Below are 24,661 nucleotides of genomic sequence, written 5' to 3' on the forward strand. Positions count from 1 at the left end.
ACGCCCAGCTAAAGAGAGATTTAAAAAGCAACAAAAGCAAAAAACCAAATGCTATTCAGAGACAAACCAAATAGAATCACAGAAGACTTATCAAACCAAGTCATGATAGCCAGGAGGACCTGGAAACAACATATTCCAAACTCTCAAAGAAAACAATTTGCAGCCAAAGACTTCCTACACAGCAAAAATATCTCTCAAATTTGATCGTGAAATAAAAATCTTTCATGGCAAACAGAAGCTGAAAGAATGTATTCCAAACCAGAACAAGAGAAAATACTTGAAGAAATTAATTTCAAAAAAGAAAATAATAGGGGGCACGCCAGACCCCCGAAAAAAATGGGGAATGGGTAGCAAGGCCCTGGGCCCCAGGTGGGTGTCATGCAGGGCACGCCAGACCCCCAGAAGAACCAAGGCCCGGGCCACAGTGCTAGCGAGTGCCCGATCCCACAACTGCTTCAAACCACACATACTGTCTTCTCTTATTTAAAAAAAAAAAAAAGGAAAAGAAAAAGAAAAAAGAAAAGAAAAATATCGGAGAGGGGTCAAGATGGCTGCGGCGGCTGCCAGGATACTGGAGATGCAGACAAAACTTATCCATCTGAACTGGAACTTTTGGAAAAATTCCCCGTGAAGGAGGACTGCTTCTTCTCTACATCCTTAAGAATCCTGGACATCACTTGTAAGGAGAGAGTTTAGTGGAGACGTAGGAAGAAGACGGTGTTGGAAGCGTTCGCCGCGGTGGTGGTGGAGACTTGTATTTGGGAGAGGCAGAAATCTGATCCTACCAACCTTATCTTCTGGAGAAATTACCCCAAACGTCGAATGCTACTGTCGCGCATGCTTAGGAACACTGGACAACATGCAGAGTGGAAAAAGAGCTTGGGAAAGATTTGAAATGGTGGAGGCAGTGGCAATGGCAGCAGCCAGTACTCAGGGAAGGCAGAGATCTGATGCATTACACCTGGAACTTTTGAAGTAATAACCCCAGAGGCAGAATGCTACCACCACGCACCCTCGAGAACGTGGGACAACCTGCTAGGTGAAGAGGGTACTCGGATTGGAGCCTGTCAAGGGATGAGGCCAGTAATGGGAACAGCAAAGCTGGGATTGGAGCCTGCCATGAGGCAGGGCTGATGCTGGGCCAGTGAGGCTGGGATCGGAGCCTGCCATGAGGCAAGGCCAGTGCTGGGGCCTCCGAAACTGGGATTAGAGCCTGCCGGGGGGTTAGGCCAGTGCCAGGGCCAGCGAGGCTGGCATAAGAGCCAGCCATGAAGCAAGGCCACTTCTGGGGCCTCCGAGGCCAGGATAGGAGCCTGCCGAGGGGTTAGGCCGGTGCCGAGGCCACGGTGGCTGGGATCGGAGCCTGCCATGAGGCAAGGCCAGTACTGAGGCCTCCAAGGCTAGGATAGGAGCCTACCGAGGGATGAGGCCGGTGCCAGGGCCAGCAAGGCTGGGATTGGAACCTGCCGTGAGGCAAGGCTGGTGCTGGGGCCTCCAGGGCCTGGATTGGAGCCTGCCGAGGGGTTAGGCCAGTGCCAGGGCCATCGAGGCTGGGATCAGAGCTTGCCATGAGCCAAGGCTGGTGCTGGGGCCTCCGAGGCCAGGATTGGAGCCTACCAAGGGGTTAGGCTGGTGATGGGGCCAGCGTCTGGCATTGGAGTCTGCCATGAGGCAAGGCCTCCAAGGCCTGGATCAGAGCCTGCTGAGGGGTTAGGCTGGTGCTGGGGCCAGCGAGGCGGGGATAGGAGCCTGCCATGAGGTAAGGCTGCTATTAAGGCCTCTGAGGCCTGGATCAGAGCCTGCCGAGGGGTTAGGCCGGTGCCAAGCCAGTGAGGCTGGGATCGGAGCCTGTCGTGAGGCAAGGCTGGTGCTGCGACCTCCGAGGCTGGGATCGGAGCCTGCCGAGGGGTTAGGCTGGTGCCGGGGCCAGCGAGGCTGGGATTGAAGCCTGCCATGAGGCAGAGCCAGTGCTGGGGCCTCCAAGGCTGGGATTTGAGCCTGCCAAGGATTTAGGCCAGTGCGGGGGCCAGTGAAGCCAGATTTGGGGCCTCCCATGAGGCAAGGTCAGTGCTGGAGCCAGCAAAATTGCGATCAGAGTCCTCTGAGTGGCCAGGCCACTACTGGGGCCGGCAAGAGTGGGATCGGAACTTGTGGTGTGGCATGCACAGAGAAATATCACAGAAAATAAAAACCAGATGCTTCCCCTAATTAGCAATAACTAGGAGGAAAGGAGTAACAAGAGAAGGTCGAGGTATAGAAAGGGCCCTATAGCAAAGCAACTAAGGTGACCAATCAGAGGGTATGGGATGGGGGAGGATGGAACCTCTTTAAAACTCTGGAGGTACATAAACACATGTATCAAAGATAATCACCAATCAAGCATGGGATTAAGGGAGGGGGAGAGAATGGGATGAGGATTGGATGAGGGCTAATTGGATGATGTGTGCTTGTATATCCTCTCACGTCTTGTATTCCAATGTGATATATGATTACAATGCACCAATAAAAAATAAAATAAATAATAAATAAAAACAATTAAAAATAAAGAAAGAAAGAAGAAAATAATAAACACCAGAACCAGGAAAACAATAATATTTTTTCTTTTTTTTAAGTACTGGCAGTAGACCCCAGGGACATTCTATCTCAGAGCTATACCCCAGCCTATTTTTTTTTTTTATTTTGATAAAGAGTCTCACTATGCTGTGAAGGGCATGACTAATTAGCTGAGACTGGCAGTAAACCTGTGATTCTCTTTTCTCAGCCTCCCAAGTACTGCGATTACAAGGGTGTGTTGCCAAATATGGCTAAGAAACAAGAATTTCCATCAAGCAAAAAACTAAGTAGGAACAAGCACTATCTCAAACACAAGTTGAAACTCAAAATCTTGGAAATTAAAAATCATCTTTCAATAATTACACTGAACATATATGGCCTCAACTCTCCAACAAAAAGACATAAGGTGGCAAAATATATTTAAAACCAGAATACATCTATATGCTGCCTGCAAGAACACCTTACAAGTGAAGATGCATACAAACTAAAGGTGAAGAGCTAGAGCAAGGCAGTCCATGCCATTGAAACTCAAAGACAAGTAAGAGTAGCAAGTATGATATATCAAACAAATTAGATTTCAAGCCTAAGCTTATCAAAGAGACAAAGCAGGTCATTGTTACTGGTAACAGGAACAATACAACAAGAGGAAACAATATGCCCTATGCATAGGTGAATCCTGTTTCATAAAACAAACTTCATGACAAAGTCACACCTAGATCACAATACAGTACTACTGGGAAACTTTAACATTCATTTCACACTACTAGGCCAATCTTCTAAACAAAAGGTCAGTATTGATCCCTCAAACCTAAAGAACACCATCAACTAAGCAGACTTATCAGACATATACACAATATTACACACAACTAGAGCAAAGTTCACATTTTTTTCAACTGTTCACAGAACGTTCTCCAATATAAATCATATCGTGGGCCACAAAGTGAGCACTAGCAAATTCAAAAACTTTGACATACTACCCTGCATTTTTCAAACTACGATGGAATAATCATATTCCATCAACTATATATCTACTAGAAATCAACTATAAGAAGACCCAGAGTAGCCACATAAACACATGGAGATGGAACACCATACAACTGAATGAGAAATGGGTCATGGAAGGAGTAAGGGGTAGCTGGGTGTGGTGGTGCACACTTGTAATCCCCACACTTGGGAGGCAGAGACAGGAGGATCACGCAGATTCAAATAAAAATAGGTCTGGGAGTGTATCCCAGAGGTAGAAGGGTTTCCAGAAAGCCCAGTACCACAAAAAAAGAAGTAAGGGGTGAAATCATAAAATTTATAGAAACAAAAATAGACACACGACATATTAAAACCTCTGGGATATCTTGAAAGAAGTATTAAAAAAATTAATAGCACTGAGTGTCCCTATAAGAAGAATAGTAAATCACCAAATAAGTAGTCTAATGACACACCTCAAAGCTCATGAAAAACAAAAAGAGATTAACCCCAAGGCCAGTAGAAGACAGAAAATTATTAAAATCAGAGCAATAATCAATGAAGTAGACAATTTTAAAAAATACAGAAAATCTGCAAAACTAAAAGCAAGTTTCTGGAAAAAAAATAGATAAACCACTAGCCAACTCTACCAAAAGAAAAAAAGAATCAATCTAAATCACAAAAATAAGAGACAAAAATGAGATATTGCTACCAATGGTTTGGAAATTCAGATTTTCAGAAACTCCTTTGAAAAACTATACTCCAACAAACTGGAAAATCTGGAAGAAATTGGCAAATTTCTAGAAACATAAAACCTTCCTACACTGAGTAATACAGTTTATGAGGCCAATATTATATTAATACCAAAACCAAATAAAGAGAGCTCAAGGAAAGAAAATTGCAGGCATATATGGTTAATGAACTTAGATGCAAATCTGCTAAACAAAATATCAGCAATGAACATTTAAAACCACATCAAGAAAATCATAAACCATGACTAAGTAAGGTTCATCACATGAATGCAAGGCTGGTTCAACATATGAAAAACAATCCATGTAATTCATAACATAAACAGAAGCAAACACAAAAATCACATGATCATTTCAATAGAGGCTGAAAAAGCATTTGCTAAAATCCAACACACATTTATAAGAAAATTACTAAAGAGAATCAGAATAGAATGAACATACCTCAATATCATAAAGTCAATCTACAATAGGCACACAGGCAGCATTATATTAAATGAGAAAAAAATGAGAGTTTTTCCTAAAAACAGGAACAAGATAAGTATTTCCATTATCACCATTTTTTTCAATATAGTACCTGAGACTCTAATCAGAGCAATAAGGCAAGAGAAGAAAATCAAAGGAGCACAAATAGGAAATTTTAAATTATAACTATCCCTATTTGCAGATGACACTATATTTAGAAGACCCAACAAACTCAAGAAAAAGGCTTACAGAACTGATCAACAAATTCGGTAAAGTGTCTGGATACAAAATCAATCTTAAAAAAATTAGAACCTTTTCTGTATGCCAACCATAAATCAACTGAAAAAGAAATCCAAAAATCACTTCCACTCAGGAGATCAAAATAAATAAATAAATAAATAAATAAATAAATAAATAAATAAAATAAATCAACCACTAAGCCAAGCAAGGGAAGGATGGACAGGGAGGGAATGGGGTAGGAATTGGGTAGTGGTTAAATCAGTGATGTGTACATGTATGCACACACAAGTTTTTACCCCAATATGATGCATGAATATAATACACCAATAAAAAATTAAAAATAAATAAGTAAAATACTTAGAAATAAACCTAATCAAAGAGGTAAAAGACCTCTACAAGGAAAATTATAAAACATTAAAAAGGAAATTGAAGAACTTAGGAGATGGAGAGTTCTTTCATGCTATTGGATAGGTACAATAAGTATCAATGAGATGGCTATTCATTGAAAAGTGATCTACAGATTCAATGCACTATCCATTGAATTACTAAGGTCAGACATAGAAAAATCAGTCTTTAAATTCATAACAACAACAAACCCATAATGGCCAAAGTAGTTCTCAGAAATATGAACAATGCAGGAGGCATGACTTCACACATACTACAAATCATAGTAATAACAATAGCATAGTATTGGCACAAAAGCTGACACATAGATCAATGCAGCAGAATGGAAGTCTTAGAAACAAATACACACATTTATGGCCAATTGATTTTTTACAAAGGAGCCAATAACATACACTGGGAAAATTATATCCTCTTCAACAAATGGTGTTGGCAAAACTGGCTAACAATGTGCAGAAAAATAGAAATAAACCCCATTTTCTCACCCTGTACAAGAGTGAATTCAAGATGGATTGAAGCTGGGTGTACTGGCACACACGCTTGTAAATCCAGTTTTCAGGAGGTGGAGACAAGAGGATCGCGGTTTGCAGACAGCCTCAGTTACTTAGTGAGGCCCTTTGCAACTCAGTGAGACACCGTTTCAAAAAATAAAAAGATTAAAAAAACAGGACAGGGGGTGTAGCTCGGAGGTAGAATACCCCTGGATTCCATCCCCAATACTGCAAAAAAATTTTTAAAAGATGGAACAAAGACTTAGAAATCAGACCAGATACCTTGTAGCACCTTGAAAAGGGCATATGTTCAAAACTTCAATACATAGGCACAGGTAAAAACTTTCTCAACAAGACCTCAAAGGCATAAGAAATTGTGAATTGTGATGCTATGAACATGGGTATGCATATATTACAAGCACAAAAAGAGAATGGACATATGTTTTCTCTAATATGCTCAAGCTAGGGAGTATTTGGGATACCACAGGAAGTTTTTCTCTTCTCCCCTTCCATCACCCTCAGTTGGGTCACTTTATTTACTCATCTATGGTTTTTCCATCTTAATCTAGAGTTCTTCCTGTGACCCTTTTTCTCCTTAGCTTTTGCATATTAGAAAGAGCTCCTCAGTGAAGCCAGGGAGGAAAGATAAGGGAGGAAGAAGGCTAAGGTTCCTTAACAAATGCTACCTTTGACTAAATGCTATGCATGTATACATGCATACGTGTACATGTGAATATAACATTATCAACTTGGAGACATGGTATTTGAAGGGAGGAAAATGGGGAAGCAGAGGAGCACCAAGTACTCTGTGAATGTATGCCATTGTCAACATGATCTACATTACAGTGTGAGACTATAATACACCAATAAAAAATGAAATAAAATGTAAAAATGTAAAAAATTGAATACTCTCTCGAATATGCAAAGCTAAGGAGAAAAGGGTATATTTTGTACATTCACAAACATATCAAAGTCAATCACTAAGCCAAACATGAGAAGGAGGAAGGGGGGTTGGGAATGAGGTGAAAAGTGAGGATGGGTTAAATGAGTGATGTGTGCATATATGTCTCTACAATCTTGCACACCATTAAAATGTATGACTACAATACACCAATAAAAAAATCTCAAACTCTGAGCCTCAGGTATAAAAATGCATCTCCTGAAACCTATGAAACATTGTCTGTATTATGGATTTCAACCAAATATCCACTTTGCTTTATGTCATGGCCCCCAATTACTGAGGTAATTTGTTTAGTAATCCTAAAAAATTAAATATATAAAAAACATATAATTCTATAATAAATTGACATGTAGCAAGAAGGCAGCATTTAATTTAGTTAACCTTCATCTGTGCTAAAAAGTTAAACAAGGAAAGACTTCTGATATTTTTAAATGGAAGATAACATTATTCTAAGCAAAGTAAAGAAATACAAATTAATCTGAGGTTAACAAAATATTTATAAACATCTTGAGTATTTCTGACTGTTTTTCCTAGATGTATAGAACTCTCAAGAATAGGCTAACCTAGGAGTAGGTATTGGTACATACACCTCTAATCCTAGTTCCTGAGAGACTGAGATAGAAGAATTGCAGGTTCTAGGGTAGCTTCAAGAACATAGTGGGACACACAGCAATCTAATGGGACCCTCTTTCAACCTAAACAATAAAATTAATTAGGACTGGTGGTGTAGCTTAAAGGTACAATGCCCCCTTTGGTTCAATCCCCAGGAACACACACACACACACACACACACACACACACACACACACCAGGATGGGCACATATAATAAAGGAGTTGGATATTTGGAGAGGCTTGGGTCTGGATGGATTCCTGTGTGTGTGTGTGTGTGTGTGTGTGTGTGTGTGTGTGGTCCTGGAGATTGAACCCAGGGGTATTCTGCCACTGATCTAGATTATCAGACCTTTTTTTTTAAATTTTGAAACAGAGTCTCACTAGTTGAAAAAGGGTCTGAGTTTCTAAGGTTGGCCATGAATCTGCATCCTTCTGTCTCAGACTCCCAAGTACCAGGATTACAGGTGTGCATCATCACACGTGGCCAGTTGAGTTCTAAGACCTATCAAATATGATTTTTATATGTAACTTTGCTTTGGTAAACCATTGTTTTCCCAAGTATAAAGTATTAATGCCTACTTTTGAGGGTTACTGTGAAAATTACACGGAATTTATAAAACTAATAATGAGCATTCTTGAAACTTTACTATGTGACATTGTTTAAAAGGCCTATACTTACAAATAATCCATGTGGCCTTATATCAGCCTAGGAACTAGGATGCCCTTAAGCCAATGTAATGGTTTGGACTTAGAATGTCCCCATAACTCTCATGGAAAGCAAATAGCCATGTTGTAAGTAGGGCTTGGTTGCTGACAGGGGTCTCTGGGGTTCTTGCTTCAGAATTATCAATGGTTTCTCCTCCCTTTGCATGCTCTTTTGCTTCTAACCTTAGTGATGTGCAAGTAGAACTTTCACACTCTCCCTTTCTCTCTGCTTTCTTCTACCATGCCTGAGCTCTGCAAACTGAGCCTATCATGGACAAAATCTCTGAAATCTCCAGAATCATGAGCAAATAAATCCCCTTTCCTCTAAGTTGTGAAGTCAGTTGTTTTGAATTGTACCATTGACAAAGCTCACCAAAATTAATTTTATGAACTTTATGAATTGTAAATGAATGTGGGGCTCAGAAATGTTGACTTGTACATGGTCATAGACCTGTCAGGTGGTAGCTTTGGGTTTGAACCCAGGCATTCTGACTACAGTATCCTCTATCTTCATTGGTATGTTCTAACTACCCTGCATTCCCTACCTCATCTCCACTCCAGGATGCCTCTAAGCTATCTACCTGTGAGCTGGAGAGAACAGGAAGAAAAAGAAATAAAGTACAATGTGGGAATACCATGGGACTTGGTTAATTTTTCTTTAAGTGTTTGGACCTAAGGGAGATCAAGCATATTAAAGTTAATCAATTGGAAATGGAAAAATTCGGACTTCCAGGAAGATGGTGACTGAGAAAAGCAGTGTTTTAGAGTCCTGCTAAAACTCGATCACTATTGCCACAAAATCAGCACTTTTCATAGCCAGAAAACACCATCATCAGAGAAATTAAAAATGTAGCCAGGCATGGTGGCACACGCTTGTAATCCCCGCGCTTGGGAGGCGGAGACAGGAGGATCGCGCAGGTTCAAAGCCAGCCGCGCTGGCGTAAGAGACCCTGTTTCAAAAAAATATGTAAAGATATGTCTGGGAGTGTAGCACGGAGGTAAAAGGGCTTCCAGGAAAGCCAGTACCACACACACACACAAAAAAAAATGTAAACACAAGGGACAGAGGAAAAAAAAGACTAGGAGAACAACCAGAGACCAGAAATCAAGCCTGCAATGCAGTGGTGGAACAAGCCGGCACCATCTTCCCTCATAGCACCTCATTTCCTCCAGAGAGGAAAGGTAAACAAGGAGCTGAAATAAGCAGCTGCGGATCATTCCGCAGTTCTTTCAGCGCAAAGAACGCCTAAAACTCCTAGTGGTCAAGCTCATCACGCCTTCCAGGGACTCAGAACGGAGCTCAAAACCAGGAAAGAAATATGCCAGCCTCAGGGCCAAGGGCATGACAGTGGCGCCATATTGCCAGCAGCGCCAGCCTCATGGCCAAGGGTGTGACAGTGGCGCCATATTGCCAGCAGCGCCAGCCTCATGGCCAAGGGTGTGACAGTGGCGCCATATTGCCAGCAGCTACAGCGAGTTCACCACGCACTGCCACAGCACCAGATCTGCGCACACAATAACCGTGAGTGTAATTGCAGCCCCTAAAGGAGAAATCCCTGTACTGCACTCCCAGGGACTTGCATAGCTTTGATAATCTCATTGGGTTGGATATTTTGCAGTCCAACCCAGTGAAGGAGTAGCAGTGGCAGAGATACCACACGCTAGCCGCAGCTCCCTATGGGAAAACACCCAGCCTGGCACCCCCACGGTCTTGCGCAGCCTCAATTAACTTCCTGGGAATGAGACTTTGAGATACAACCCAGTAAAGGTGTAGTGGCAGCTGAGATTACAACAAACTCAAGATACAGAGCACCCTAAGTGAAGTCACAGTGACCCAGGGAAGGCACAAAATTCTGAAATCATGGGAAAGAGGAACAACAATAGAGCAATGAATGCCCACAACCCCACAACATCAGAACCTGATAACACAGAAATTCAGAGATCTCTAGAAGATCAAATCAGGAAAAAAAAAACTGTAGAAATAATAGAGGACTGTTGAAAAGAATTCAGAGAAAGTAAAAAAGAGATAAAGGATGCAATCATTGAAGTAAAGGCCTCAATTCAAAGTATAAACAATCAATTAGACCACATGGAGAATAGAATCTCTCTCCTAGAAGATGATCACTCCAAAAACGAATGTATAATTTATAACTTAGAAAAAAAATCAGACAGTAGGAATCTGACATTGAAGAAATATGGGCCCATTGTAAGAGAGCTAACCTAAGTATAATCAGAATAAAGGAGGGAAAAGAAGGTGAAACCAAAGGGATCAATAATCTCTTCAAAGAAATAATTGCAGAAAATTTTTCAAACATAGAGCAAGAGGTCAACACACAGGTCAAGGAAACTTATAGAACTCCCTTTAGACAGGATCAGAGAAGAGGATCCCCACGCCACATAATTTTCAAAATGACCAATGCGGAAGCCAAGCAGAGATTCTTAAAGGCAACAAAAACAAAAGACCAAGTGACATTCAGAGGCAAACCAATTAGAATCACTCCAGACTTCCCAAACCAAGTCATGAGAGCCAGAAGGGCTTGGAGTAACATATTCCAAACTCTGAAAGAAAACAACTTCTAGCCAAAAATTTCCTACCCAGCAAAATTATCTATCAAATTAGATGGAGAAATAAGAAGCTTCCATGACAAACAGAAACTGAAGGAATTTATCTCTTTAAAACCAGCACTAGAGAAAATACTCAAAGAGATTAACTACAAAGAAGAAATAGGTAATACACACCAGAACCAGAGAAACAAGATTTTCCATCCAACAGACAACTAAGCAAAGAAGAATATATTCATGTGTTTATAGGTTAAAATCTTTGGAGATTCATTATTTATTTCAGACTTTTACCTATTTCTAAATTGTATTTCTAAAGTGTATGGTTTGCTTTTATTGTTGCTAATTTTTAGGATTTCTACTTGGAATATTAATATACCTTCAGATATAGCATTTGGAAATATTTTATCCCATTCTAATAACTTTTAACTCTGTTTACATTGTACAATTTTTTTTATCTTTTAGGAAGTTTGTTTATTCTTTTGTTGCCTGTGCCTTTGAAATCATATCCAAGAAATCACTGACAATTTCAATATTGTGAACTGTTATGACCCAGGTTTTCTTCTAAAAGTTTATAGTCTTAAGATTTACAGCCGGGCGTGGTGATGCATGCTTGTAATCCCCGCGCTTGGGAGGCTGAGACAGGAGGATCGCATGGGTTCAAAGCTAGCCTCAGCTACTTAGTGAGGCTCTCAGCAACTTAGTGAGACCCTGTTTCCAAATAAAATATTAAAAAAAAAGGTCTGGGAGTATAGCCCGGAGGTAGAAAGCCTCTGGGTTCCACCCCTAGTACCACCAAAAGATTTACATTTATGTCTTTTATCTAGTTTGAGTTAATATTTGTATATGGTGTTAGGTAAGGGTCCAATATTATTATTTTTCATGTAACTATTATCTTCTAACTATTTGGTGAAAAGATTACTATTTCCTTCACCAAATGTTCTTGGAAACTTTGTCAAAAATAACTTGACTATATATGGAAGAATTTATTTCTAGGCTTTTTATTTTACTCCACTGGTTTATATATCTGCCTTTATAGCAGTACTACACTATTTCAATTATTGTAGCTCTATAAGGTTTGAAATCAGGAAATGTACATCTACTAGTTTTATTCTTTTTTGAGATTTTTTTGGGTATTTAGAGTTCATATTTCTTGTTAGGATAGACTTTTTCTGAAAAAAAAATGTACGATAGTTTTACCTTAAAAAAAAAGAAAAAATATCCTCTGGTAAGAAAGAAAGCAAAAAGAAATACTGAAATGTTATCTCTAAGAGATCAAAAGTTTGATATCAGACAGATGAACCTGTTATGTGAGATTATCATTGTTAATTTTGGATAAATTGCTATACTATTAGATGTCAACCACTAAGCCAAGCATGGGAAAGAGGCGTGGGGAGGGAATGGGGTGGGGATTGGGTAGGGGCTAACTGGGAGATGTGTACATATATGTCTACACAAGTTTTTATCCCATTATGATGTATGAATACAGTGCACCAATAAAAATAAAATAAAATAAAACACTTTATTGCAAAAAAATAAAATAAATGGAAAAATTCAGTGTTTTGACATCTCTACTTAGGAGAGCTTTCCTAAAGAAGGGAGACAGCCTCCAGGACCCTTCTCCTGCCTGGAGAGCTAGGACCCAAGAATACTGTCCCCAAGTCACATGTATGCCTGAGGGATTGGAACCTATAGGCCCCTGGAAGGAAGCTACTTCCACATATGCACTAAACCCCTGTCGTGAGCACCACAATCGTTTTTGGTTTACTAACCTCAGTCAAATTGGATTTGTTCTGGGAACAGATAAACATTATAAGGCAATTCTACAAGATAAAAGCTACTGCATCCTGAAGACATTAATTTTTCCGGCAGTAAGTACATGCATTAGGTATAAACAGAGGCAAGACACAGTCTGTTGTGGCTTTAATCAAGGTATAAAAGTTCTGTGGCAAATTGTAGCTCCCTTGAAATGTCTTTCAACGTGAAAATAATAAATAACAGTAAAAAATTATTGCATTCTTAAAATATGGTTTTCTTCTTTCTGTCACACCAAATCTCTCTTAGGGCTCGGTGTGCATCAAGAATAGATGTGATGTGGAGATCTCTCCACATCTTATTATCACCTCCTTTTCTAGCAGCTTTTTATTGGCTGGTGCCACCTCAGACTTACTGAATTACCATGAGGAGGGGGGTTCTCTTCCATGGAAGCTTACTTCTGGGGACTGTGAAGGGCACCACAGAATCAAGACTATGACTTACTCATTAGCATAGAGGTGTACAGTAGAGGCTAAATGAGTATTTCCAGATAGAGAAGGGCAATGTATCCCCTCAATTAAGAAGGAAAATGTTTAAATTTTCAATCAGACATTTTTATGACAAGTTCAAACAAAAATTTCAAACAGTACAAGGCATATAATCACAGGAAAAGTTTTCTCAAGAATTAAGGCTAGTAGGCAGTAATTAGTAGTAAGAAAATACACTGAGTATTAATTAAGTAAACTCAATAATTCTCCCAGTGTCATTTACACATTAATATTAAGAAACATAACTGGATGTGGTGGTGTATGCCTGTAATTCCAATACTTGGGAGACTGAAACCGGAGAATTACAGGTTCAAGGCAAGACTCAGCAACTGTGAAGCCCTCAGCAACTTAGTGAGACCCTGTTTTCAAAATAAAAAATAAAAATAGAGCTGGAGGGATACAGCTTATGGTATGATGCCCCTGGGTTCAGTCCTCAGTAAAAAGAAAGCATAAGAAAGAAAGAAGAAAGATCAATCTCTGCTGAAATTTCTATTTTATGTACTTCTATGTGGTACAATGTAATTATATATCATACTGAGGTATAGAGTGATAGGACCACATGCTCACATATCAGTAGTGTGTGGCAGTGCTGGTCTTTGAACTGGGATGGTCTGACTATAGATTCCATGCCTGTGACTAGGTTCTAGCTATTCTTTACTACGCATGATATCTGTCCGTGTCAGTTTCTTCTCACTGTCACTCAATGTAATATATATGGTTTCTCCACTTGGAAAATGAGGAAGTGGGTGCTCAGAGAGGTTAAAGGGCTGCCCCAAGGTTGCATAGGTTGTAAGCCATAGAAATAACATCCCTATGAACCTTTGACTGATACCAAAGTATATTAACTACTGTATATCATTAAGAGCTAATATGTCCTCTATGTTCATGAAACTAAAAGATGGCCAAATTTCTAGAATGTGTGGAAAATGTGGCTTAGGACCATAAAAAAGCTCCGGTGAACAGAAAATTTCATTTTTCAAAAAAATCACACTTTAAAAAAAATTCTGTTTTATCTAGAGCAATCTGAAAAGTAATTGCAACATTTCAACAGTTATTAAGAGACACTTCCTACTGCACTAATACTATAAAATTAAATTTCTGAGTGGAGCATTAAAGCACCATAAACAGAGACACAAGCATATTCTATAAACAGTTCTTAAGAGAGTACAAATCACCTGGCTGGCATAAATCTCTCTCTTTAATATACCTAAAACATCCTCTCATCTGAAGATAAGGGTAGCAATTCCCTAAAACATAGCTGACAGCTTATTAAACAGTATCTTTTTTAGAGGAATAGATGTTGCCTTAATGTTTTGGTTTTAGTTGAAATTGTATTTTATATTATGATGTGGGATCCTGATTAATGGAATATTTTATCTTTGTCAGTGATGCCTGGATTTGGGAAAATATTTGATGGAAGCTTCTGTAAAGTCAATCCCCTGACTTCACACTAAAAAACAAGTATACATCATTTGCAACTTCATGTTACATAAAGCTAGAAACTTAGGAGCAAAGATTGTTCTATTAAGCTAAGTCCTATTATTTTCATTCTCCTCCTCACATAAAAGAGCCTTAGAAATTGTAAGGGAGAGCCGGGCATGGTGGCGCACGCTTGTAATACCCACTTTTGGGAGGCTGAGACAGGAGGATCGCGCAGGTTCGAAGCCAGCCTCAGCTACTGAATGAGGCTCTCAGCAACTTAGTGAGACCTTGTTTCCAAATAAAATATAAAATGGGTCTGGGAGTATAGCCCGGAAATAGAAAGCCTCTGGGTTCCACCCCCAGTACCACCAAAAAATAAATAAATTAATAAAATTAAATTAATTGTAAGGGAGAAAAAATATATGTTTTCCTTACTCAATCACTAGGGTTATTGACTAAGATCCCGCTACCAAAACACAAATTAACAAGAAACAAACCCAAACACATTAATTGAATAAAAGTTTTATGTGACATAAGAGGGTTCATGGATAAAGATGCAATGAAACAGAAGAAAACTGTATTCTTATGGACAATCAAGAAGTATGTGTCAAGGGCATAGGTTATAATCTAATGGCAAAGCATGTGTGTGTTGCGGGGGCTTAGCAAAGCATATTTGCTAAAGGTTCTTCTCAGCCTTTGAATGTAAGGCAGGGCCTTTCTAAAACAAAGTCTCATGAGTTTGGCATAGGCAGGTCAGACAATTCTTTCCTGGGCTGCTTCACAGAAGGAAGGAGGATGAGGCCAGAGAGTGACCCTCCTGCTTAGAAAACACAGGATATCAAGGTAGCAGATTTGGGGGAAACATGATCTGGGGCCCATCGTAAATAATCACAAAATCTAGGCCCCCACAAAATGTATATTCTTAGGGGCTGTGAGGGGCCACATGGCTGTCAGAGAAGAAAGAGGCCCGTTCCAGCCTAGAGGACATCAAAACACCACAGCAGTCACCTGTGGGAAGCAGTATTCCACCACAATTAAACCTGAAATGGAGATAATAAGCAATTCTGAAGACAGCAATTTTCTTCCTGCAGTATTTCCTTTTCTGCTACAAGTTCCTTTCTGATTCAGCCAGGCCACCCTCGTTCTTTACAAACCCTCTGAAACAAACACTCAAGTGGTGTCAACTGAAGAGGCAGCTTGGTGGCAGACCTTTGAATCTTCATTAACATTAGGCACAGTTGATTCCGCGTAAAAGACCTTTACTGCACTTACTGCTCTTAGTGCCCAACACAAGAAAGAAAAATGGCTTAGAATCCAGCAAGTGGAATACAAGAGGCAAAGATGAAGAACATAGCCCTGCCTTTCCTGTGGAAACTGGTCAAGCCCTGCTTTAAGACATGGAATCCTGGGACTTTAGCAATACAAAATGCTCAGTCTCCAACTAGTTTTCAAGAGTAGTTAGATGAGTTACTCTTTATCTGAGCTGATGAATAGTGTGAAGATGAGGGATGCTGCTGTGCTCTTAGGGGCTGCCTCCTGTGGAATGGCTTCCATGGGTCATGGTTACATGGGCATTATCACATACTATTTTGTGAGCTTAGTAAATATTCTACATTCTGTAAAGAATCACTGGGTGTGTGCTTCTTAATAATGCAGATTCCCAAGTGGTCCCAACTATAGTATTCTCAATTAGGAGACTTAAAAGCTGAGAATCCATGTTTTCTTGGTGAACTACTACCAAAGTTAATTTTTATGCAGCTAGTTCAGGCATCACAGTTTGGAAAACATAGACACCTTTAGACACATTTTATACTGATCTAAAAGGACGGTTTGGAAAACTTTGTCATCCATTAGGGAGTATGACAGATGGTTTTCTTTTAGCTATTATAATACACAAAGGATTTAAGATGGTCCCACTAGTCCCTATTAGGGAACTTCTATAATCGGGTTGTAAACTCTTAAAAGCCATCTCAAATAATATAATCTGCTGATTTTAAAGAAAATATAATTGTTAAAAATCAACTAAAGCTAAAAAAGATAACGGCAATAACTACACTCAGCAATCCATACATAAGTTGTATATAATATATTAAGAATGAACTCATCATTGTTACCATCGAAGCTAACAAAACATTTAAAAATGTCAGAAAGCTGGAATATCAAAGTGTTGTTGATATTGGAGTCAGAGACTCTATAACCATGGTTTTCATCACTACTAGACCCAATTCTTTGTTTGTTTAAAATATGTTTATTATTTTTAAAATAAAAATATAATTTAGATACCATAAATTCACCCTTTAAAAGCGTACAATTCAGTTTGCATAACCATCAACAATTGCACATTTTCAACACCCTAAAAATAAATCCATATCCATTAGAAGTCATCCCCTATTTATTTCTTCCCTCAATCCTTGGAAACAACTAATCTCCTTTCTGTCTCTACTCAAACATGTTTTTATAAAATATATCTTACCACCCCCCTTTAAATTCTGAAATAAAATTTTATGATCATATAACCTATCTATTCATATAAACTTCAGCTATGTTCAATTTGTACATAGTATCAGTCTGTTTAATATGGGTTGTGCAATCTCCCATGTTACTAGCTATGTCTATATATTGTTGCTTTCAACAGATAAAAAATTTCATCAAATAGATATTATATAAAGTATCTAATTCAGAATGACTTGAATTAACATGTGAATACTGAGTTTTTACAACTCTGGTACCAGGTTTAAGTGTTTGTGGTATGTATTTCAAGAAATGGTTTAAAAAAGAAGCCACTAGCATTATATCTAGATTTAGTATTTGCATATTTGAAAGCCTTGCATGGTAGTCCATGGAGAAGTGGATGGAAACTGCAAGTTCCCTCCTCCCTTTCTGAAATCCTCCATTTCTGAACTTCATGTTTCTGAAGCTTGCTTTATCATAAGGAATTTGGTGGCCAATTTGGTGGCAGTCCCTTTGAGACAATGATTTCTGAAAGTTACCTCCCACACAGTCTACTTAAAATACTCCTACAGTGTCTATGTTAACCATTAGAATGATATACAAACTAAATTTAAAAAAAGAAACCAGACTCCTTTAGTACTGTTTGGTGCCAGGCACTATGCTATCTACTCACAGTGAGTTTGGCAAGCATAAAACTTGTTTCCATAAAACATACCATTAGCATCTTAGTCTGACATGTTTTTTTCTTTCTAGCATCAAAACAGCAGCCTTTCCCCTGACTTAGACCTAGGGCCTAATAGCATGGGAATTTACATTTGTAGGAAGGTACAGAAACCCAGCTTCAGAATCAGCCAGAATTTTAGTCTTTTATTTTTACTGTGACTATTATAATAAATCTTCCTTTCTTCTCTAGCACACTTAAGAACCCATTTTTGAGCTTCATCAATTCCATTAGGTTTGAACTTTGGTATTAAGTACCTTGGGAGGATAAGAGTTGGTGTGGGGATGAAGAGAACAATGAGAAATGCAGGAGGAAAGGGAGAGCCCAGAGCACCTTGACCCATCCCTTCATAACACAGGAGGCCCGAAGTGATGTCAAGGATACCCCAGGTTTAACACCCACAAAAGTCTGAAGGAGGCTGATGTGCTGTATCCCAGACACTATCTCCAGGAACCCTGAGGCTTTGGTTTCTATTTTAGGACTCCTTGATTTACTTGCCATTCTAGCTTTTGCACAGTAATAATTTTACGACAAAAGGTAAATGTCTTGTAAACTAACGGGAAACATATTGCTTGGCACAGATCATAACACCAGAATTTATGGCTCTAACACTGAGGGTCTCTCTGACCTCGAAGCTAACATAATGAAACAGCAATGTGCTGCAAACTACTCCTTGTGATTTTTTATTAGTTCTCATAATTGCCCTTTATTAATTTGTATGCATATAATGAACACTCACCTTCACAGTCTGTCCAGCTTCAGGGCCATCCTAGAAAAAGGAAAAAAAAACAGAGATGAGAATAGGTAGATGGTATCTCCTGCTTATTCGGAAATATTGTCCATTAATAATTTAGATCCAATTTCATTATGTGGTAATTTATAGTATTCTCCTGGGAGCCACTGGCTTCCAATGTGTGGGACCCAACAGTTCTCCATTTCCGCCTGAGACTAAGTGGGAAGTTTATGTATGAAAAAATGATATAAATTATCCAGTAAGCCAACCCCCTCACTACTTTCCACGCTCTCTGCTCCTGGCTATGGTTTTAATTGCATTAAAAGAAAGCTGAAAATGTTTGGGGAGGTGAAATATCACACCTTTTGGTTATCTTTAAATCAGATGTGGTTTAATTAATTTCTGATTACTTTAAGTCTCTGCTCAGGAAATCTGTCTCAACCACAATCCATTAAGCAAGAAGATGGGATGTTTTACATGCAGAGTCCTTTCTAGTGATTCTGACCTTGAGGGAGAAAGGTGGGAGGCTCTGATTGTAGCTGGGCACTCTCTCCACATGGCTCGGTTCTTTCTCCAGCTTCAGAGTTCCAACAAAGCCACTGTCTTACTTGAAAATAAGCAAACTTGCTTTGTTGCCATCTACAATACCAAGCTAAAACAGATGCTCAGCGGATTTGAGAGAATGGCTAAAATGAGAAATTCCAAACTAAAATTACCACTCTGTAATCTTGGCCAAATTTGTCTCCATGGAGGAGCCTGAAAAGTGGCATGAGAACCCCTGTGTGCTGCAGCAAGAATTAAGTGGAAGCAGGTACATCCCTGCCCTTTATGTTTGGAGTCAGAACACATTGTGCATCATGAGGTCAACTTAATAGGTTGCAAGCAATATTGAGATAGATTAGAGAGATGATAGATAGATTAGATATAAATAGATGATAGATAGGTGATTGATAGTAGATAGATAGATAGATAGATGATAGATATCTGAGCCTATTTGTGCATGCATATAATCCTAATCCTTGAGAGGCTGAGAGAGAATGATCGCAGGTTGGAGGCCAGCCTCAGAAACTTAGCAAGCCCCTGTTTTAAAATAAAAAAAATAATAGGCTTAGGGTATAGCATAGAGGTAGAAAGCCCCTGAGGCTTAATTCCCAGTACCAAAAAATAAGTAAATAAATCACAGCATAACAAGACAAAAATTTTTAGAATGCACAAAATGAATAAGCATTGTTTTGTGAAACTCTGATTTCCTTATCTGTGTAAGTGTATGTATAGGGAAGGATACACATGATTATAAAGTGAACTTATATATTACGGTGGCTTACAGTAAAAAATAACAAGTTTAACAACACTGCATCTATGAAAGTGCCTGAGTGCTATACACAAGTCAGTTCTTATATTTACAGAACTTTTGAGGGAATCATGTTAGATAGGCAGCATTAGCATTTACTATAATCACAAGTTTCCTTCTGGTATCTCATTAAACGCTGAGAGATGTTTTCACCCTTTTGCCTTCACTTCGTCTCTGGAAACATGGTTTGCCACATAAGCTTGATAAGCCCTAGCCTGAGCTGAACTATCTGCCTGAAGATGGCGCAAATGTTTTGAGGGACCACACATGTGTGCACACACAAATACACAAGCACATGTGTGTACACACAAGCACACACATACACATACAAGCACACACACACACAGGCACTTGCTGGTGCATATCTACACAGTTACACACACACATGCACATATACACATATACACACACAGAACAGAACTGGGAGGAAGTTTAGATGATAGTTTCAACCCAAAAAGCAGCAAATTTATTTATTATGATTTTACTTATTATTATTTTGAGAAGCACATGAGCATTTCTAGGCAGAACCCTTAACAGTCTTCCTTTCCTGGTCTCTTTGAAAGTCTGTGGCAGAGAGCAGAAAGAGGAGAAGAATACAGACATCCAGATTAACTAAAAGACTAAGAGCAGAGTATTCATATTTTCGAACAATTGATTTTCTTCCAGAGAACACTTGCAGAATTATTACATTTCAGAGCCAAAAAGCTTCTATGTATGCACTCATCACCCCAGCCCTTTCCACAGGTGACCCGGGTGGGGGGGCTTATAGTATATATTACTGATTTATTTACCTCCCAGCAAATAACTCACATGGATCTCCTCCTCCCACCTTAAAAAGCATCAGTCCAAATTCTGCATAAATGTAATCTTTTGTACCTTTGTTCTTGGGATCTAATGTCTTTACTTGGGGTGGGAGGGTATTCCCAATCAACCAGTCTCACTTTATACAAACCCATGATCAATCCCTACATTTTTAAAGGCAGAGAAATTGTAAGCCCTATAAGGGCAAGGTTCACCCTAACGTGCTTATCACTGAAAGAAGAACAGTATTCAGCCCATGCAGTGCTCACAACATATTTACCATGGAACAAAAATAATTCAGCCAAGCTCTGTTTCAACATAAGATCTAGAATGTCTTAATATCCACTGACTCTCTTGTCCATTCCCTCCATCAGCTTTGCAAATGATGCTGCCAATGTTGCTTCTGGTGACATCTGTAGAGCTGCCTGGATTAATAATATTTTTAGTGATCTTTTTATGATAGTGTGTAAATGCAAGTCACCACAGCTTCCTTCTTGGGTAGATGTCATGTTTGGGGCAGAAAGACCAAAACTAGGATCTGTAAAGGAGGACAATTCATCCCTGAGCCATCTGTGCACTCACCTGCATGGAAAAGGTGAGTGCAGTCCCTTGGAAGTGCTTCTCCACCACTGTCCCGACTCTCTGGCTTGCTTGAAACAAATCGGCCACTTCATCAGGACGCAGGTCACGGAAACGTTCTACTGGCCGCAGCGGGCACACCAGGACATCTGTATCAAGGTCTGTTAAGGCAACTAGGCTTGCTTTGTGCAGTATTATTCCCGAGCACCTTATACCCACAATATTGCATCTCTTTGATCCAAGACCAGAACCCTCAAAGACCTCATTCTTTGAATGGAGAAACAAATATTTAACAGCTACTGAACTCCAAAGAGAGCTCAAAAACATGTTTAGTTATACTTTGAAGGAAAAGCTGTGGTATACAGAAGAATTTTTTTTCTTTTTTGAGTGAAGTGACATTTTTGTATACAGTTGCTCTGGTGCTTGCTGAAATAGCTATACTAGGAGGCAAAATCTATTCCAGACTATTATCTCTGGATCCCTATTCTAAACCTCTGTCTTCTCCAGCAACCAAAGGCATTCTGTTAGAGAAACAGCTGAAATGTCCAAAAGGTATCTCTACCTAGAATATCATCACTAAAAATTTTAATGAAAGCTTCTTTTTAAATCAATAACAGAATTATGTAACAAACATATGATAGCAGTAGATTTTAGTTTTTAAAGGTGTATAGGTATTTTGAAAATGTGCAGTGAGCTTCAACCATAAATAACCAAGGTGTCATATAGTAAACCAACTTATGACAAAGTTATTCAGACTAATTATTTAGAATCCAAGAAGATATTTGAAGGTAAATCATAGAAAAGGGTTGTCTGCTTATAGAAAAGAAATGAGTTTAATGTATTCTAAATAGCTAGACAAGGCAACATATTTACATTATTGGTCTGAGCCGATAACAAGGTCTAAGGAGAAAAAGAAAATAAATTTGATCAATTATTAGGTAACAAATCATAAGATGAACTCAGTATTATACCATTAAAAATTGTTATGGTGGGTGATGATATGGTTTGGGAGAAACTGTCCCCGAGGACCCCTGTTAGGGTTCTGGACACAGTTTCCCTCAGAACACAAAAAATACCCAAAATAGAAAAAACCGCGGGTTCTTGTCCTGAGCTAAGGGTCAATACACATTAGCCCAGACTCTTGATGAAAATTTAAAGAAGTTTATTAAAAAAGATATAATTACAGAAGACAGTTAAAGCTCCCCCCGGGGGGGGGGGGTGGCGATTGGAGCGAATTCACCAAAGGGACCACATGTGGACCCGGCTTTTTTATACACATGACCTCCATCTTGTTCACGTAATTCTGATGTAGTCCCCTTATTTACCTGCTAAGGTGGAGCCCAGGTGTCCTTTCCACCTAGGTCTCTTTTCACGAAGGTCATGATCAAAGGTCAGGTCAACCCCCTCTTCCTATCCTAGCTAGATTATCTAATCATGTACATCTGTCTTAAGACAGAGAAAGTCCTAGTTCTCCCTCTATTGACTTGCTAATTACCTTTAGCTAAGTCAGTCTCAGTTTCAATAGCTGTTTGCTTCCTGACCAAAGCCAAGCCTTTCTCTCTCCAGGTCTGCCATTGTGACACAATTATTTCTGAAATATATCTATAAATAATCAGAGCTTTCTCAAATCTTCCTAAGCCATTCCCAATACTGGTACAAAAATATTCTAGTTTGTTTTTGGTATGTAAACTCATAGCATACATATGTACATATATAAACATATACACAGACACACACACACACACATTAGATAGATAGATAGATAGATAGATAAATAGATAGATAGATGATAGATAGATAGATAGATAGATACTCCTTAACTTATGATGGGGTAAACCCCCTATAAGCTGAAAATATCCTAAATAATAAATGCATTTAATACAAATAGCCTATTGAGCATCATAGTATACCTAGTCTACAGTAAATGTGCTTAAAACAATTACATTAGCCTAAAATTGGGCAAAATCATCCAACACAAAGGGGAACTTCAGGGAAGATGGTGACCAAGGAAAGCAGCATTTACGAGTCCTGCTAACACTCGATCTCTATTGGCACAAAATCAGTGCTTTTCAAAGCCAGAAAACACTATCAGCAGAGAAATAAAAAATGTAAACACAAGGGACAGAGAAAAAGAAGTCTAGAAGAACAACCAGAGACCAGAAAAGAAACCAGCCTGCAATGCAGCGGCAGAGCCATGGCGGTGCCATCTTCCCCCACAGCACTAGGCTCCAGAGAAGAAAGGTAAACAAGGAGCTGAAGTGAGCAGCTGTGGATAATTTGGGTACAAGTCAGCAGTTCTTCCAGCACAAAGAATGTCTAAAACTCCCAGGGGACAAGATCATCATGCCTTCCAGGGACTCAGAACGGAGCTCAAAACCAGAAAAGAAATATGCTGGCCTCACAGCCAAGGACATGGCAGCAGCTCCATATTGCCAGCAGTGGCAGTGAGTTCACCAGGCCTGCAACAGCTCCAGATCAGCGCACACAATAACTGTCAGTGAAATTGCGGCACCTACAGGAGAAATCCCATGCACTGCATGCCCAGGAACTGCACAGCTTTGATAATCTCCCTGGGTCTGAAATATTACAGACCAACCCAGTGAAGGAGTAGCGATGACAGAGATAGCACACCCTAGTTGCAGCTCCCTGTGTGAAAATGCCCTGTCCGGCACCCCCATGGTCTCATGCAGCCTCGATTAACTCCCTGGGTCTGAGGCTTTATGATACAACCCAGTAAAGGAGTAGTGGTGGCAGAGATTGCCACAAACTCCAGATTCAGAGCACCCTAAGTGAAGTCGTGGTGACCCGGGTAAGAACCCAGAGAAGGCACAAACTTCTGAAATCATGGGAAAGAGGAACAACAATAGAGCAATGAATGCCCACAATCCCATAATATCAGAACCTGATAACACAGAAATTCAGAGATCTCCAGAAGATCAAATCAGGAATATAACTGTAGAAATAATACAGGACTTTCTAAAAGAATTTAGAGAGAGTCTAAAAGAAATAAAGGATGCAATCATTGAAGTAAAGGCCTCAATTCAAACTATAAATAATCGATTAGATCACATGGAGAATAGAATTTCGCTCCTAGAAGATGATCACTCCAAAAACGAATGCATAATTTATGACTTAGAAAAAAAATCAGACAGCAGGAATCTGACATTGAAGAAATATGGGCCCATTGTAAGAGAGCTAACCTAAGTATAATTAGAATAGAGGAGGGAAAAGAAGGTGAAACCAAAGGGATCGATAATCTCTTCAAATAAATAATAGCAGAAAATTTTCCAAACACAGGTCCAGGAAACTTATAGAACTCCCTTTAGACAGGATCAGAGAAAAGGTTCCCTATGACACATAATTGTCAAAATGACCAATGTAGAAGCCAAGCAGAGGATGTTAAAGGCAACAAAAACAAAAGGCCATGTGACATACAGAGGCAAACCAATGAGAATCACTCCAGACTTCCCAAACCAAGTTATGAAAGCCAGAAGGGCTTGGAGTAACATATTCCCAATTTTGAAAGAAAACAACTTCCAGCCAAAAATTTCCTACCCAGAAAAACTATCAAATTAGATGGGGAAATAAGAAGCTTCCATGACAAA

At 39.3% G+C, this 24,661-nt stretch overlaps 1 protein-coding gene across 2 annotated transcripts in view; it reads right to left on the minus strand.

Moving 5' to 3' along the window:
- FHIT (fragile histidine triad diadenosine triphosphatase) overlaps window positions 1–24,661 on the minus strand; it is a gene marked incomplete at both ends in the record, with an annotated part of 875,313 nt that overhangs the window by 297,907 nt on the left and 552,745 nt on the right. For both annotated transcript variants that reach the window (XM_080715816.1, XM_080715815.1), the window contains 2 exons: window positions 18,332–18,361; window positions 21,060–21,205. In XM_080715816.1, coding sequence (XP_080571942.1) covers window positions 18,332–18,361; window positions 21,060–21,205 — 176 coding nt within the window. The remainder of the gene's footprint in view (window positions 1–18,331; window positions 18,362–21,059; window positions 21,206–24,661) is intronic.

This window comes from Muscardinus avellanarius (assembly GCF_963383645.1).
Source record: "Muscardinus avellanarius genome assembly, chromosome: 18".
Taxonomy (NCBI): domain Eukaryota; kingdom Metazoa; phylum Chordata; class Mammalia; order Rodentia; family Gliridae; genus Muscardinus; species Muscardinus avellanarius.